The sequence below is a fragment of the Natrix helvetica genome (genome assembly GCF_964273705.1).
Source record: "Natrix helvetica genome assembly, chromosome: 4".
Taxonomy (NCBI): domain Eukaryota; kingdom Metazoa; phylum Chordata; class Lepidosauria; order Squamata; family Natricidae; genus Natrix; species Natrix helvetica.
Window position 1 is genome coordinate 148,204,651 of NC_138550.1, and position 12,631 is coordinate 148,217,281.

At 37.1% G+C, this 12,631-nt stretch overlaps 1 protein-coding gene across 1 annotated transcript in view; it reads right to left on the reverse strand.

Annotated features, from left to right (window-relative positions):
• Positions 1-544: 544 nt before the first annotated feature.
• Positions 545-12,631, reverse strand: part of LOC309392205 (nardilysin-like) — a gene marked incomplete at both ends in the record, with an annotated part of 54,931 nt that continues 42,844 nt past the window's right edge. The window contains 8 exons of the mRNA XM_081953228.1: positions 545-739; positions 1,299-1,388; positions 3,354-3,470; positions 4,014-4,104; positions 7,436-7,519; positions 9,112-9,164; positions 10,093-10,140; positions 11,505-11,643. Of these exons, the coding sequence (XP_081809354.1) occupies positions 545-739; positions 1,299-1,388; positions 3,354-3,470; positions 4,014-4,104; positions 7,436-7,519; positions 9,112-9,164; positions 10,093-10,140; positions 11,505-11,643 (817 nt within the window). The remainder of the gene's footprint in view (positions 740-1,298; positions 1,389-3,353; positions 3,471-4,013; positions 4,105-7,435; positions 7,520-9,111; positions 9,165-10,092; positions 10,141-11,504; positions 11,644-12,631) is intronic.

Below are 12,631 nucleotides of genomic sequence, written 5' to 3' on the forward strand. Positions count from 1 at the left end.
AGTAGAAATAGAAGCTTAAAGAAGGCTGTAAAAGTAATATGAAGCGATATATACCATAAGTCTAAATGCTATTGCTATACATACACATATTCTACGTACATGCATACATGCATACATACATATATTTACATAATACTCTCCCAGTCATGCCTTTCACTACAACTAAAAGACAATAAATGTTACTCACAATTGAAATGAGGGGGTCCTTGGTTGTTTTCTGGCAGATGTTTCATTACCCAAACTAGTGCAATCCAGCTCAGAGACCACCAAGGACTCCTTATTTCACTACAGCTTTTAAGGGCATAAGCAACAATAACTTGCACTAACGACTTAGCCCTGTAGAGGAAAAAAAAATGAAATGCGAGTGCAAACATAAAAGAAGCAGAAAAAACCCCCAGAGGAAAATGGGAGGAAAACAGAGACTGAGGATATGGTGAAAAATAATTACATGGAATTTTTCTGTCCTATGTTTTCCTCGTTCCTCAAACAAGATTGTCTGCAAAATTACTTGTGGGTACCAGACTACGAAAACGTGACATGTGGATTACTTTAATATCTTGTGGTAAGGAAGAATGTTAAGAGTTGAGATGAAAGATCTAATGTCCAGTATAGCGGGGATATTCAACAGAGGAGAAGAAGGCAAAAAGGTCAGTTGAGGTTCTCTGCTAAACATAGATTCTTGGACAATGGAAACAGGTTTAACATTCACATCTCCTTCTTGTTTACCATAGCCTATCACCTGAAAATTCAAAAATCAAATGGTTATTTAAGATCAGCAAACATCTGGAATAAAGAAATGTAAGCAGAGTCTGTTGTCCAGCAATCACAATCTTTTTTTAAATTTTAATCTTGACTACCATAATTTTTTAGCAAAGGATACACACACAAACACACACACACACACACACACACACACACACACGATATAAACTCAATGTAAACTGCTCCAAACTTGATTGCAGAAAATATGACTTCAGCAACAGAGTGGTCAATGCATGGAATGCACTACCTGACTCTGTTGTTACATCTTCAAATCCCCATAACTTTAACCTTACATTGTCTACTATTGACCTCACCCCATTCCTAAGAGGTCTGCAACGGGCGTGCATAAGTACACCATCGTGCCTACCAACCCTGTCCTACTGTCCCCATTTATTAGTACCCATTTCATTCATACTTATGGTTATTCTTATATCTATTACCTTGTAAACGATTGACAAATCAAAATAAATAAAATAAAATAACTTTCTCTTTCTGTTTCTCCCTCAGTGCGTGTAAGTGTTTTTGGAAATACTTACATGGATGCTCAGCACTCTCCGATGCTTTTTCCTGAAATGTAGGAACCAGTCGATCAACTGGGCTCTGGTAAGGCTTTTCAGTGCTACAATCTAAAGCCACAGAGAACAGAATTCCTTAGAATCATCCAGCAAAGACATGCAAGTTTTACAGTATAACCACTTTGACTCAATGTTGTTATTGTATAAGAACAAAAAGCATGATTCACACAAAAGTCCAGAAGATGGTAATTTTAAACTGTTTATTTTACAGGAAAAAAATGAAAGCAGGAAGCCCTCAACAGTGAGATTTTCACACTGGAATATTTGAAAAGAAACACTCTTGCCACTCCAATCCCATCGGTTTGTTCTAACTAGAACAACTAGCCATGCATATATGTTCTGTACTAAATTTGAGAGGGCAACCTTACAAGACTTTCTTTAGCATAGGTTTCCAAGGAAGTTGTTTCCTCCTCCTCCTCCTCTCCTCCTCCCCCTCTTCCTCCTGCAGGAGACCCTGTAGCATTCTGGCCAAATGGCTGCCCAATCTCTTCTTAACAACCTCCAGTGTTGAGCACCCACAACTTGGCAAGTTGTTCAATTGATTAATTGTTCTTACTGTCATGAAATTTCTCCTTAATTCTAAGTTGGGCCTCTCTTTGATAATTTTCCTGTTACATTTTGTCTTGTCCTCAGGTACTTTGGAGGATAGGTTGACCCCTTTCTTCTTTGTGAAAACCTCTCAAATATTGGAATATTGGTATCATGTCACCCCTAGTCCTTCTCTTCGTTAGACTTGACCAACCTCCCTCCCTCCCTCCCTCTCCCTCTTTCTTCCCTCCCTCCCTCACACCCTCTTTCTCTCTCTCTCCTCCCTTCCCTACCTCTTTCCTTCCTTCCTTCCTTCCTTCCTTCCTTCCTTCCTTCCTTCCTTCCTTCCTTCCTTTCTTTCTTTCTTTCTTTCTTTCTTTCTTTCTTTCTTTCTTTCTTTCTTTCTTTCTTTCTTAAAAAGAAGCTCACAGTCTCCCTTGGACTGAAAAATGGTCCAAGGCTCATAAAGCTTTGCTTGCTGTTAAGGAGGAAAGATGTCCAAAACAGTATCATTTCTGTCTAGTGAACTTAAAAAGCTTGGACCAGTCAGATCCCGAGCGGCAAATGCCTAAGAAGGTCATGCTTTTTATTTGTAATTTCATAGTAGAGGGAAGGATGGAAGCTCAAGTTACTTAATAACTTTTTATCAGAACCAAAATCTGCTGTTATTCTATTTTGTCACATTTTGAATACTACAATAAATCTCTTCTTTATTGCATGTTATGTGTCACCTTGGAGTTGAAGTCCTAAGCATGACCATTAAGGGACACTTCCAAGTGAAAATCTATAATTTGAATAATCAAAATATACTATAGACACAATTTCTTGGTACAGGAATTGTCTTTTGAAATCCCTGCTCTGCAACAGTTATATCTTTGCAATACCCTGGGGACTGAGAATTGGCTCTCACAAATGCATAGTTTTGACATATAACAAAAAAAGGAAAAAAGAAACATGTGAGGATTAAAAGCATAATGGATCAGAAGACACTCTTCTGGGTTAAGAGTAGAAAGGCAGACTCGATGTTTATTTTCACTAATCCTGACTAAAAAAAAAAGATACAGCAGTGAAGGCTGCATTTAAGACTTTTTTCCCATTAACCACTTTTTGAGATTTCGAAGGCTTCAGTTGCTGCTGTCTCACACATGACCTACAATGAGATAATATTCATGTGGAAAACAAGCTGTTCATTGACACTTATGATGAGTTGTGTATTTATTTTTCTCTCAGAACATGATTTTAAGAAACTTGGATCTTTCCATTTTACCATGCTTTCACCATTTGTCGGGAACCACTTAAATTCCAACACTGTCCCTTCAGGCCAGCAAAACAAAATATCTCAGTTTTCCATTTCTGCTCATTTATGAACCAGATTGCCTTTATGCTTTAATTATAAAAAGTGTGTGTGAAAGTACGCATGAATATTTGCTTACTTAAAGTTTTACAAATTTTGAAAGAATGAAACTAGTAATGCTTTCCATTTATTACCTCTCGGGCAAGCCTGTCAAAGACATATTGTTGAGTAATCACTTCATTCCAGTTTCTGTCTACTTCTTCTCCAAGATGGGAGTCATCTGTGCGCTTAAGCTTGATTAGAGCAGAGACCTGTGAAACATGCAGTTCCTTACAGTTTACAAAAGCAAATATTTATTTAGCCAATTACTAGACTACCCAGCTTCAAAAATGACTCTGAGCAACCTAGAGAAGTTAAAACCAAAATATGTACATTCTTCTCTCTCAATTGCCACTTAGGGCAGGGGCAAGGACAGCTAAGGAGACAGGAGTGGATGTTCCTAGAGTGGCCCCATTGTCATTAGTCCTCTCTAGGAATTGTGTCAATATCAGAATAAGAAACTCAACCAATACCTATTGAACAAGATCTGCTTGGAATTAAATTTAAATCATTAATTGGTGCAGGTTAGAGAACTCTTATGACAACCTAGGGTGACTGCTACAAATTCCTTGAAAATAACGTGCTATTTAAATTGGGGGCAGGTAACTTGACGCCCTCCAGATGTTTTGGATTAGGGTTTCTACAATCCTTTGCTATTAAGTAAACCTAAGATTAATGAGATTTGAACTGCAAGTATCTGATGATCATAAGGTTACCTTTCTATACTCTAAATCATACATTTATATAATCTGTACCTGAGCAAGAAATTCTTCTTCAGACAAATTCCGGAGTCTTTCCTCAAAGTGTGCAAAGAATTCTTCTATTTTTTTGTCAACATATTCAGAGCTAAAAACATTTAAAAGAGATAATATGATCTTCAATGTTTTTAATGCTACCTATGCAATATTTAATCTTGCCTAGGTTCAGTTAAGGATTTTAGTGGAGGCTGAACACTTTCATATAACCCAGAGCTTATCAAAGTTCTGTTGACTGCCAGCAAGTATTTTATGCTTTATTTTATTTATGTATTTATTTCGTCAAGCATGAATTAGATAACAGGTATAAGTATAGACATGATTATGAATACATGAAATGAATACGAATACAATGGAATATTAGGACAGAGACGGTTGGCACGCTGGTGCGCTGGTGCATGCTCCTTAAAGACCTCTTAGGAATGGAGTGAAGTAGACAGTCTAAGGCTAAACATTTGGGGGTTTGGGAAAAAAACACAGTGTCAGGTAGTAAATTCCAGGCATTGACAACTCTGTTCCTGAAGTTGTATTTTTGGCAATCAAGTTTGGAGCGGTTTACCATAAGTTTGTATCTATTGTGAGCTCGTGTGTTGTTGTGGTTGAAGCTGAAGTATTCATTGACAGGTAGGGCATTGTATCAGATAATTTTATGTACTATGCTTAGGTCAGATTGAAGATGGTGAAGTTCTAAGCTGTCTAAGACCAAAATTTCATGTCTGATGACATAAGGTATTTTGTTGTGAGCAGAGGAGTGGAGGACTCTTCTCATGAAATGTCTCTGGACTTGTTCGATTGTATTTATGTCTCAGATGCAGTGCAGGTTCCAGACAGATCAGCTATATTCAAGAATTGATCTAGCAAGTTTTGTATGCCCTAGTTTGCAGTTCAATATTACTGGAGAAGTTACACAAGATTAGGTTAACAACTCTTAATGCCTTTTTGGCAATGCTGTTACAGTGAGCTCGGGCACTTAGATCATTTGAGATGAGTACTCCAAGTTCCTTGACAGAGTGGGGTTCATCTACGAGGTCATATCCGCCCAGCTTGTATTTTGTGTTCTGATTTTTCCTGCCAATGTATAAGACAGAGCATTTGTTGGTTGAGATTTGGAGTTGCCAATTGTTTGACCATTCTGACACATAGTCAAGGTCTTTTTGTAGGGTAGCAGCATTGTTGGTGGTGTTGAATAGTTTTACATTATCAGCAAAGAGAACACAGTTGCTTGTAATATGACCGCAAAGGTCATTTATGTAAAGTATAAATAAAGTCAAGTCATTTATGTAAAGTATAAAGTCAGGAGATGCCAAAAGCTAGATCCCCTCCCCCCCAGCATTAACCAATAAACTTACACAGTAGTGAACCTGGAAAAAATTGGAACCCAAGAAATAGATTGATTTGTATTTAGGTGGTCCAGTTGTATTAAAGGAGATAAGGCATGATGGGCATCAGATACTCATCAGAGTCAAATTAAAATTACAGTAGGTTTCAGCAATTTTCCCCAGTGAAATTATTCCGTCCATCTATTGAGAGGGCAGGGAATGTGACCCTCTCTACTAAACTGGTTACCCATCTCCCCCCCCCATCAAAATAGAGGTAGAATATTATGAAATTTGGAACAAAATGTATCAATGGTGGAAATGAGGAAAATGAGTCAGAACACAATAGACTGAGGATTTGCAAAATTGGAACTGGATAAAACATAGACAAATATACAAAGGAGGACAAGGGATATGGTTATAAGATAAAAGTAGCTGTGTATGATAAGTAGAAACTGTATTTGTTGTTATGTTAAAACATGTATGGAAATGGCAAAGCCAGAAAGGTCAGTCTATGTCCAATGTTTTAATGTTTATATATATAATGAGCCGAAGGACAGAAAGGGGGAGTAATGAGCTCCCTCCCATATTTGGGCATACCAGGGGTTGTAACACAAATGGACACCTATTTCCCTGGCTCAGCTGATGAGGAGGAGAGCCTGTGGCTTAGTGGCTAAAATATTTGCCTAACACACACACACACACACACACACACACACACACACACACACACCTCGACTTAGTCCACAACTGAGCCCAAAATTTATGCAAAGTGAGACATTTGTTAAGTGCATTTTCTCCTATCTTACGATCTTCCTTGCCATACTTGTTAAGTGAATCCCTGCAGTTGTTAAGTTAGTATCACAGTTGTTAAGTGACTCTGGCTTCCCCATTGACTTTGCTTGTCAGAAGATCACATGACTCCAGGACACTGTAACCATCATAAATATGAACCTGTTGCCAAGCATCTGAATTTTGATCACGTGACCACTGGGATGCTGTAACAGTCTTAAATGAGAAAAATTGTCATAAATCACTTTGGTCAATGCCATAGTAATTTTGAACAGCCACTAAATGAATTATTCTAAATTGAGACTACCTGTATTCTCGTTTTCCCTTTTGTGTTGCTACATTATGTATCAAGATTAAAACTAGGAAAAAAAAAAGGTTACTTTTAGAAAATAATATCCAGCTGAGGGACCAATAATTATTTGCCTGTCTCTTCTTGGCAAGTTTTAAGTCCTTGGCAACTCTTATGTTCTTAATATAATCCAATTTGCATATTGAAAAGCTGCGTGTCTAAGGCTGCAGTTTAGACATTTCTAAACAAGATTCATATATTTGTCTTTCTTTTTCTGGTGAATGTTCAACTCTCTTTCATGAAGCATTTATTTTTAAAAACCTTGGGTTGTCCTTAAATGGACACCTCTCCGTGTGTGTCTGTGTGTGTATGCACATTACACATTTATGCATATATAAAGATCCTTCTTTATTTAAAAAAGAGAGTGGTAATAGTAGTGAATTTTCTCAGAAGGATTTGCCATCTCCCTAATTCAAATTAAAGTTCTCTGCAATATGCTTGGTCTTTGTGTAGATAACATGGAAATATGCTACCCTCAGATCTTCTAAATTGATGATGTAAAAAAATTAAAGCTGACATGTGTATTTGAAAGTAATTTACGAAGCATGGGACTGTATAAGATTATGTTAAGCTAAAGTCAATTTTCATTTTTAGAAAAAAATCCTAATCCAGCTAAAATTCAGTGAAGGTATGTTGCGGAGTTTAATTTAGTAGCTGCTATGAATCGGTAAGTTTCGTTTTAATGTACCTGCATCTGGGCCATAAATTTGATAGGCATTCCTGTCTCTTATAGGTCAGACAATTTAAGTAGGTAGGCTTGTTTTGGAAATATATCTCAGCAAATACATTAAACCTCTCAGCTTTAAAAGAAAGCAGCAGAAACATTTGTAATGGAGAATTAGCAGTTTTAAACATCTCAGAGTATTTCAAGAATGATTAGCTATTAAGAGTTCCAGAACTCATAGAGTTGTAGGATGGAAACAATAATATGACATTTACTTGCTATGAGAAAACGAGAGACTTACTTATATTTGGTTGCCTGTGTTGTTACGGTAACAGAAAAACCCAGGATCCCAGAAGTATTTCTTGTAGCAGGGTAGACATGGTAACTAAAGCAAATGAAAAGAACAATATTCAGAATCAAAAGTCATTTGATGCAGACTATTAATTAGGGTGTATTAATATACATTAATTTTCCTATCAAACTCATTCTTCCATATGCTTATTGAAACTTCATAGAAGCCAACAGTCAGTGATTTACTAGAGTTACAACTTTGAACTAGTGATTTAACCAAAGCCTTTCTATCTCCTATACTTCAAGGGAGAGGAAAAAGACAGGGATGGTCCACTCCATCAGTAGGGTTGAGTCCAGCTGTCCCTGGATTCTTTCTCCAATGTTAGATCGTCCCCATTGAGGCTGCAACATCCAACATCTAAAAGGTACCAGATTAGAAGACATTTTGTTAGGTATTTCGTCTTCTGGACTAATATCCAGGATGGTAAACTTATTCATTTAAAGACCTAATTCGCAGTTGGGATGGTGGAAAGCCCAAAGCCAAAATTATGACATTTTTAAAAATCTGCCTTTTCAAAAGCTGGAGTAGGGAAATACTCTATAGCAGTGTTTTCAATCTTGGTAGCTTTAGGATGTGTGGACTTCAGCTTCCAGAATTTCACAGCCAACAAGGCTTCAAACTGACAAGATTGAAGGAACAATGATCTTATAGACTTATTTGATGTTTAAAAGCAGTGATTTCAGATGAACCTACGGTACTTTTAAGTTAAACATGGATAGATTACAGTTTAGGAAGGGAATAATTAGGTTTCAACTATTATTTTGGGGTTTTCCCACTATTCTTATAAAAAAGGTTTTCCTTCCTTCCTTCCTTCCTTCCTTCCTTCCTTCCTTCCTTCCTTCCTTCCTTCCTTCCTTCTTTCCTTCCTTCCTTCCTTCCTTCCTTCCTTCCTTCCTTCCCTCTCTCCTAAAAAGTATACCAGAGACAAAAGTTTGTTGGTTGCAAGTAGCTATTGAAATGTCTACATTGGCTTGAGGTTTATCCATCTATAAAGGAACGTAGTGGCTCAGTGGCTAAGACACCGAACTTGTCAATCAGAAAGGTTGGCAGTTTGGCAGTTCGAATTCCTAGAGCCGCGTAATGGAGTGAGCTCCCATTACTTGTCCCAGCTTCTGCCAATCTAGCAGTTCGAAAGCAGGTAAAAATGCAAGAAGAAAAATAAGAACCACTTTTGGTGGGAAGGGAACAGCATTCCATGCACCTTGGTCATGCTGGCCACATGACCATGGAGTCGTTTTCCGACAGCGCTGACTCTTTGGTTTTGAAATAGAGATGAGCACTGCACCCTAGAGTTGGGAACGACTAGCACATACTGTATGTGTGAAGGGAACCTCTACTTTTTGTCCATTTATGTTTTGAAACATTTTTAATTGCTGTCAATTATGTACTAATGCTAGATCTTGATAAAAAAATTTGCCTCCAAAGGTATTATCTGGAAAGTGGAAAAACTTGCAAATCTTTACAGAAATACATCACATTTAATATGAAAGGCTGTTCTGTTTGTTTATATTTAAATAGAAAGATACAGGGAGCAAGAGAGAGGAACCAATCCTATAGACATAAAAACTATAAAAACTATAGTCTATGATCAGATACTTCCACAGGACTAGAAGTGGAGAACTCACCCCAGTGTATTCTTGGTCCTCAGGAAATCAAAGCATGGCTCCTCCATGTGCATCTGAAATTCCAGAGTTTTAGAAGTTAAATAATGTAGTTTGCTTAACTCATACATTTATAAAATTATACATGCTGCTGTGTGATTCTATTTCTTTCCTTATAAAGAGGCTAAGATGTTAAAAGCTTTACAATTGTGGCTTTCTTCTGAAATATATCTAGAATTAAATGAAGAATCTAATAGCATGTTTGCTAAGTAACACATTTTTATTAAAAAGGGATAAGCTTCTGCTGCATTTGATGAAGTAAACTTCAGCTCACGGTATGTTGTTCATTTTAACAAAATTTGCTAGTAGGAACAAGTGCTATCAAACTCCTGATTTTATTTCTCCATAGATTGACAGATTTGCTTCTCTAATGTTTTGAATTAGAGCTATAAGGATGAGGATGAGGAGAAGTATACTTTTTAATAACAAAGAAGTGGAGAAAGAGCTTACAAAGCAGTTGAAAAAATACAATAGTTCTTCAGCCTATGAATTAAAAATTAAGCACACCAGGACAGAGAGTGAAGAGCAGGGATGAAATTCAGCAGGTTCTAGAGAACCAATAACAGAAATTTTGAGTAGTTCAGAGAACTGACAAATACCACCTCTGGCTGGCCCCAGAGTGGGGTGGGAATGGAGATTTTACAATATTCTTTCCCCAGAAGTGGGGAGGGAATGGGGATTTTGCAGTATCCTTCCCCTGGAGTGGGGAGGGAATGGACATTTTACAATATCCTTCCACCAGGAGTGGGGTGGGAATGGAGATTTTGCAATATCCTTTCTCCAGGAGTGGAGAGGGAATGGGGATTTTGTAGTATCCTTCCCCTGACACACCCACTAAGCCACGCCCACAGAACCAGTAGTAAAAAAAAATTGAATTTCAGCACTGAGGAAGCAGAAAGAACAAACTTGGGCATTAGTTTCTAAAGTTACAGCACTAGAACTTACCACAAGCAGTTCTGTGAGTGTATAGTCTTTTAATTTCTTAGCTCCAGTCTAAAAAAATAGATAATAGTAGATTAATTATTTGTCTAGGTATATGGTATACATTTCAAAATGAAAGTGTACCATAAGAATGCTTTTAATTTGTTCTTGCTCTACGTTTTGCTAAAGAACTCAAGTCTCTAGATCACCGAAGCCTCCAATCAACTTTGTTAAACTATTACTATTTTTCCCTGCAGTGCTCAAATTGCCCATTTGAAGGAAGGGTTTGGGAGAAGAACACTGGCAGTGTTTGAACAAGAGTGATGTCAGGAGATATCCAACAGGCAGGTTGAGAATGTCACATTGGTGGCCATAAATGTTTGACCAAAGACCCATTTTTTGTAGATAATACATGTAAAAAAAAGATATGAAGTCTTGATTACTTCTGGTTATCTATCAACCATATTTTTCACTCCATAAGATGCACTTCCTCCCAAAAGAAGTAGGTAGAAATGTCTGTGCGTCAGTGCCGGTCCTTTGGTGAATATCAGCCAGGCTGCGGTAGTGGGGTTCTTTTACAGTGCTGAACCCCATCTTTTCTGTCTTTGTCATTGCCTGCCTCTTCTGTCTCTTTTCTGCAGTGCAGGAGTCGGAGCTGGCACATGAGAGGACGCCTATCTTTGGTCCTCTCAGGCTGTGCCTGATATTTTTGTTCTTATTTTCCTTCTCTAAATCTAGGTGCATCTTATGGTCAGGTGCGTCATAATAGTGCAAAAAATATGCCAATCAATCACTACTGGTTTCTATCACCATCATGGTTTTGGGGGCTCTTTTTCCTGATAACCCCTTCATGATCTATTTGATAATCACTCATTCAAAAAGCTTATTTTCTACCCTTTCCTTAATAATGCCATTTTATGCTTGAAAAGAAATAGAAAAAAGACACTTCCAATTTCCTTTGCAGCAAATATAAGCACAATTACAAAATGATCTCTTACTTTATGATTGCAAACAAAATCATTTTTTGTACTATCCATTTTTTAAAATCATCAAACCCACAAATTATAGAGTAAGTGCATTTTTTTCCTGCCTCATGTAAATCTATAAGGAGTTTCCAGTTGTAAATTATTCCAGTAATAGACTAAGAAATGTGGGATAGGTATATGGAATCAGTAAAAGGTAACTATTATGATGCTAAAAAGTTTCTCCTTAAAAACTCAATCATAGAGTAGAATCATAGGATAAATTATTATATGAACGTATTATTTTCATATGATGCAATTTTTTTTATTTATGACTAAAAGACAAAACATAAAAAGGTACAAGTGTCATTTTTAAAAATTGTCACATGATAAAATAGCTTAACAAGCACAATAACTTGATATAAATAATTTATACAGCTTAACATCCATTTCAAATCCTGAGGTAAAATTCACCTGGTAATAGACTGTGACATCAGTGTTTGCATCCCCAACGTGAAGAGATTTCACTTTACATAGGATGTGATTATTAGGCAACTCCACCACTCGAAACTGAATGGGACATGGGTGTATTAGAGGATGGAACTGCAATTTTCTGGAGAAGGAAGGAGACCAAATAAATAAATAACAAAGCAGCTCATATGGAAAAAATTTTCTACCAGGTTTCCCTGAAAATAAGACAAAGTCTTATTTTATTTTGACCCCCCCGAAATAAGCACTTGGCCTTATATTTTTTTGGGGGGGTATCTTATTATTTTTGAGGTTCAGGAGGTAGTGAGTATGGTCACCTCCTGGCTACTGCTGTGTTGCAATATTTTTGGGGAGGGATTATTTTAGCGCATGCGCTCAAAAGTCCGATTGGGCTTATTATCTGGAGAGATCTTATTTTTAGAGAAACAGGGTACATACTAAAATCTCCCCAAAAACAAAAGTCCAACTCCCTGATTATGATTTTTGATATCTCATTTTTTCATTGGCAGGTGAATAATCACAGCATCATCAAGAAGATGAGGGGACCTTGGTATTCTCTGAGCTTGGTTGGTTTTTTTGAAGATGTTTCATTACCCAAACTAGATAAACTAGATAAATCATCAATGCAATAGTTACCTAGTTTGGGCAATGGAATATTTGCAAGAAAACAACCAAGCTCAGAGAGCACAACCTTCATCTACAAATATTTCTCTTTATCGGTATAGGAGGTTGTAGCACTTTGAAAGCATCTTTTTCCTGCCAAAGAATCAGCACATTGGTAGGTAAAGAAAACTTGCTCAGCTTTCCTTTGAAAATGCAACCAAGGAATGAGGCAGAAGTCAGATGCATTGTAGGTCCAAAACTCAGTCAAAGCAGCAGAAAAATACAAACCTGTTTGACTCCAAGTAGTTGCAGATACAGAGAAAAGTTCTAACAGTGGAGAATACAAAATATACATATTTCTGAGTTGTTTTCTAATGGCAAGCTATAGCATTCAGTCTGCGATTCTTATTTAGAATCTCAGAAATCCGGTTTATTCAGCAGCAGTTCTAAAAACACCTATGTTTCTATTCCCAAGGAAGAAAGACTGAACTTTCCTACAGTCTCATGCT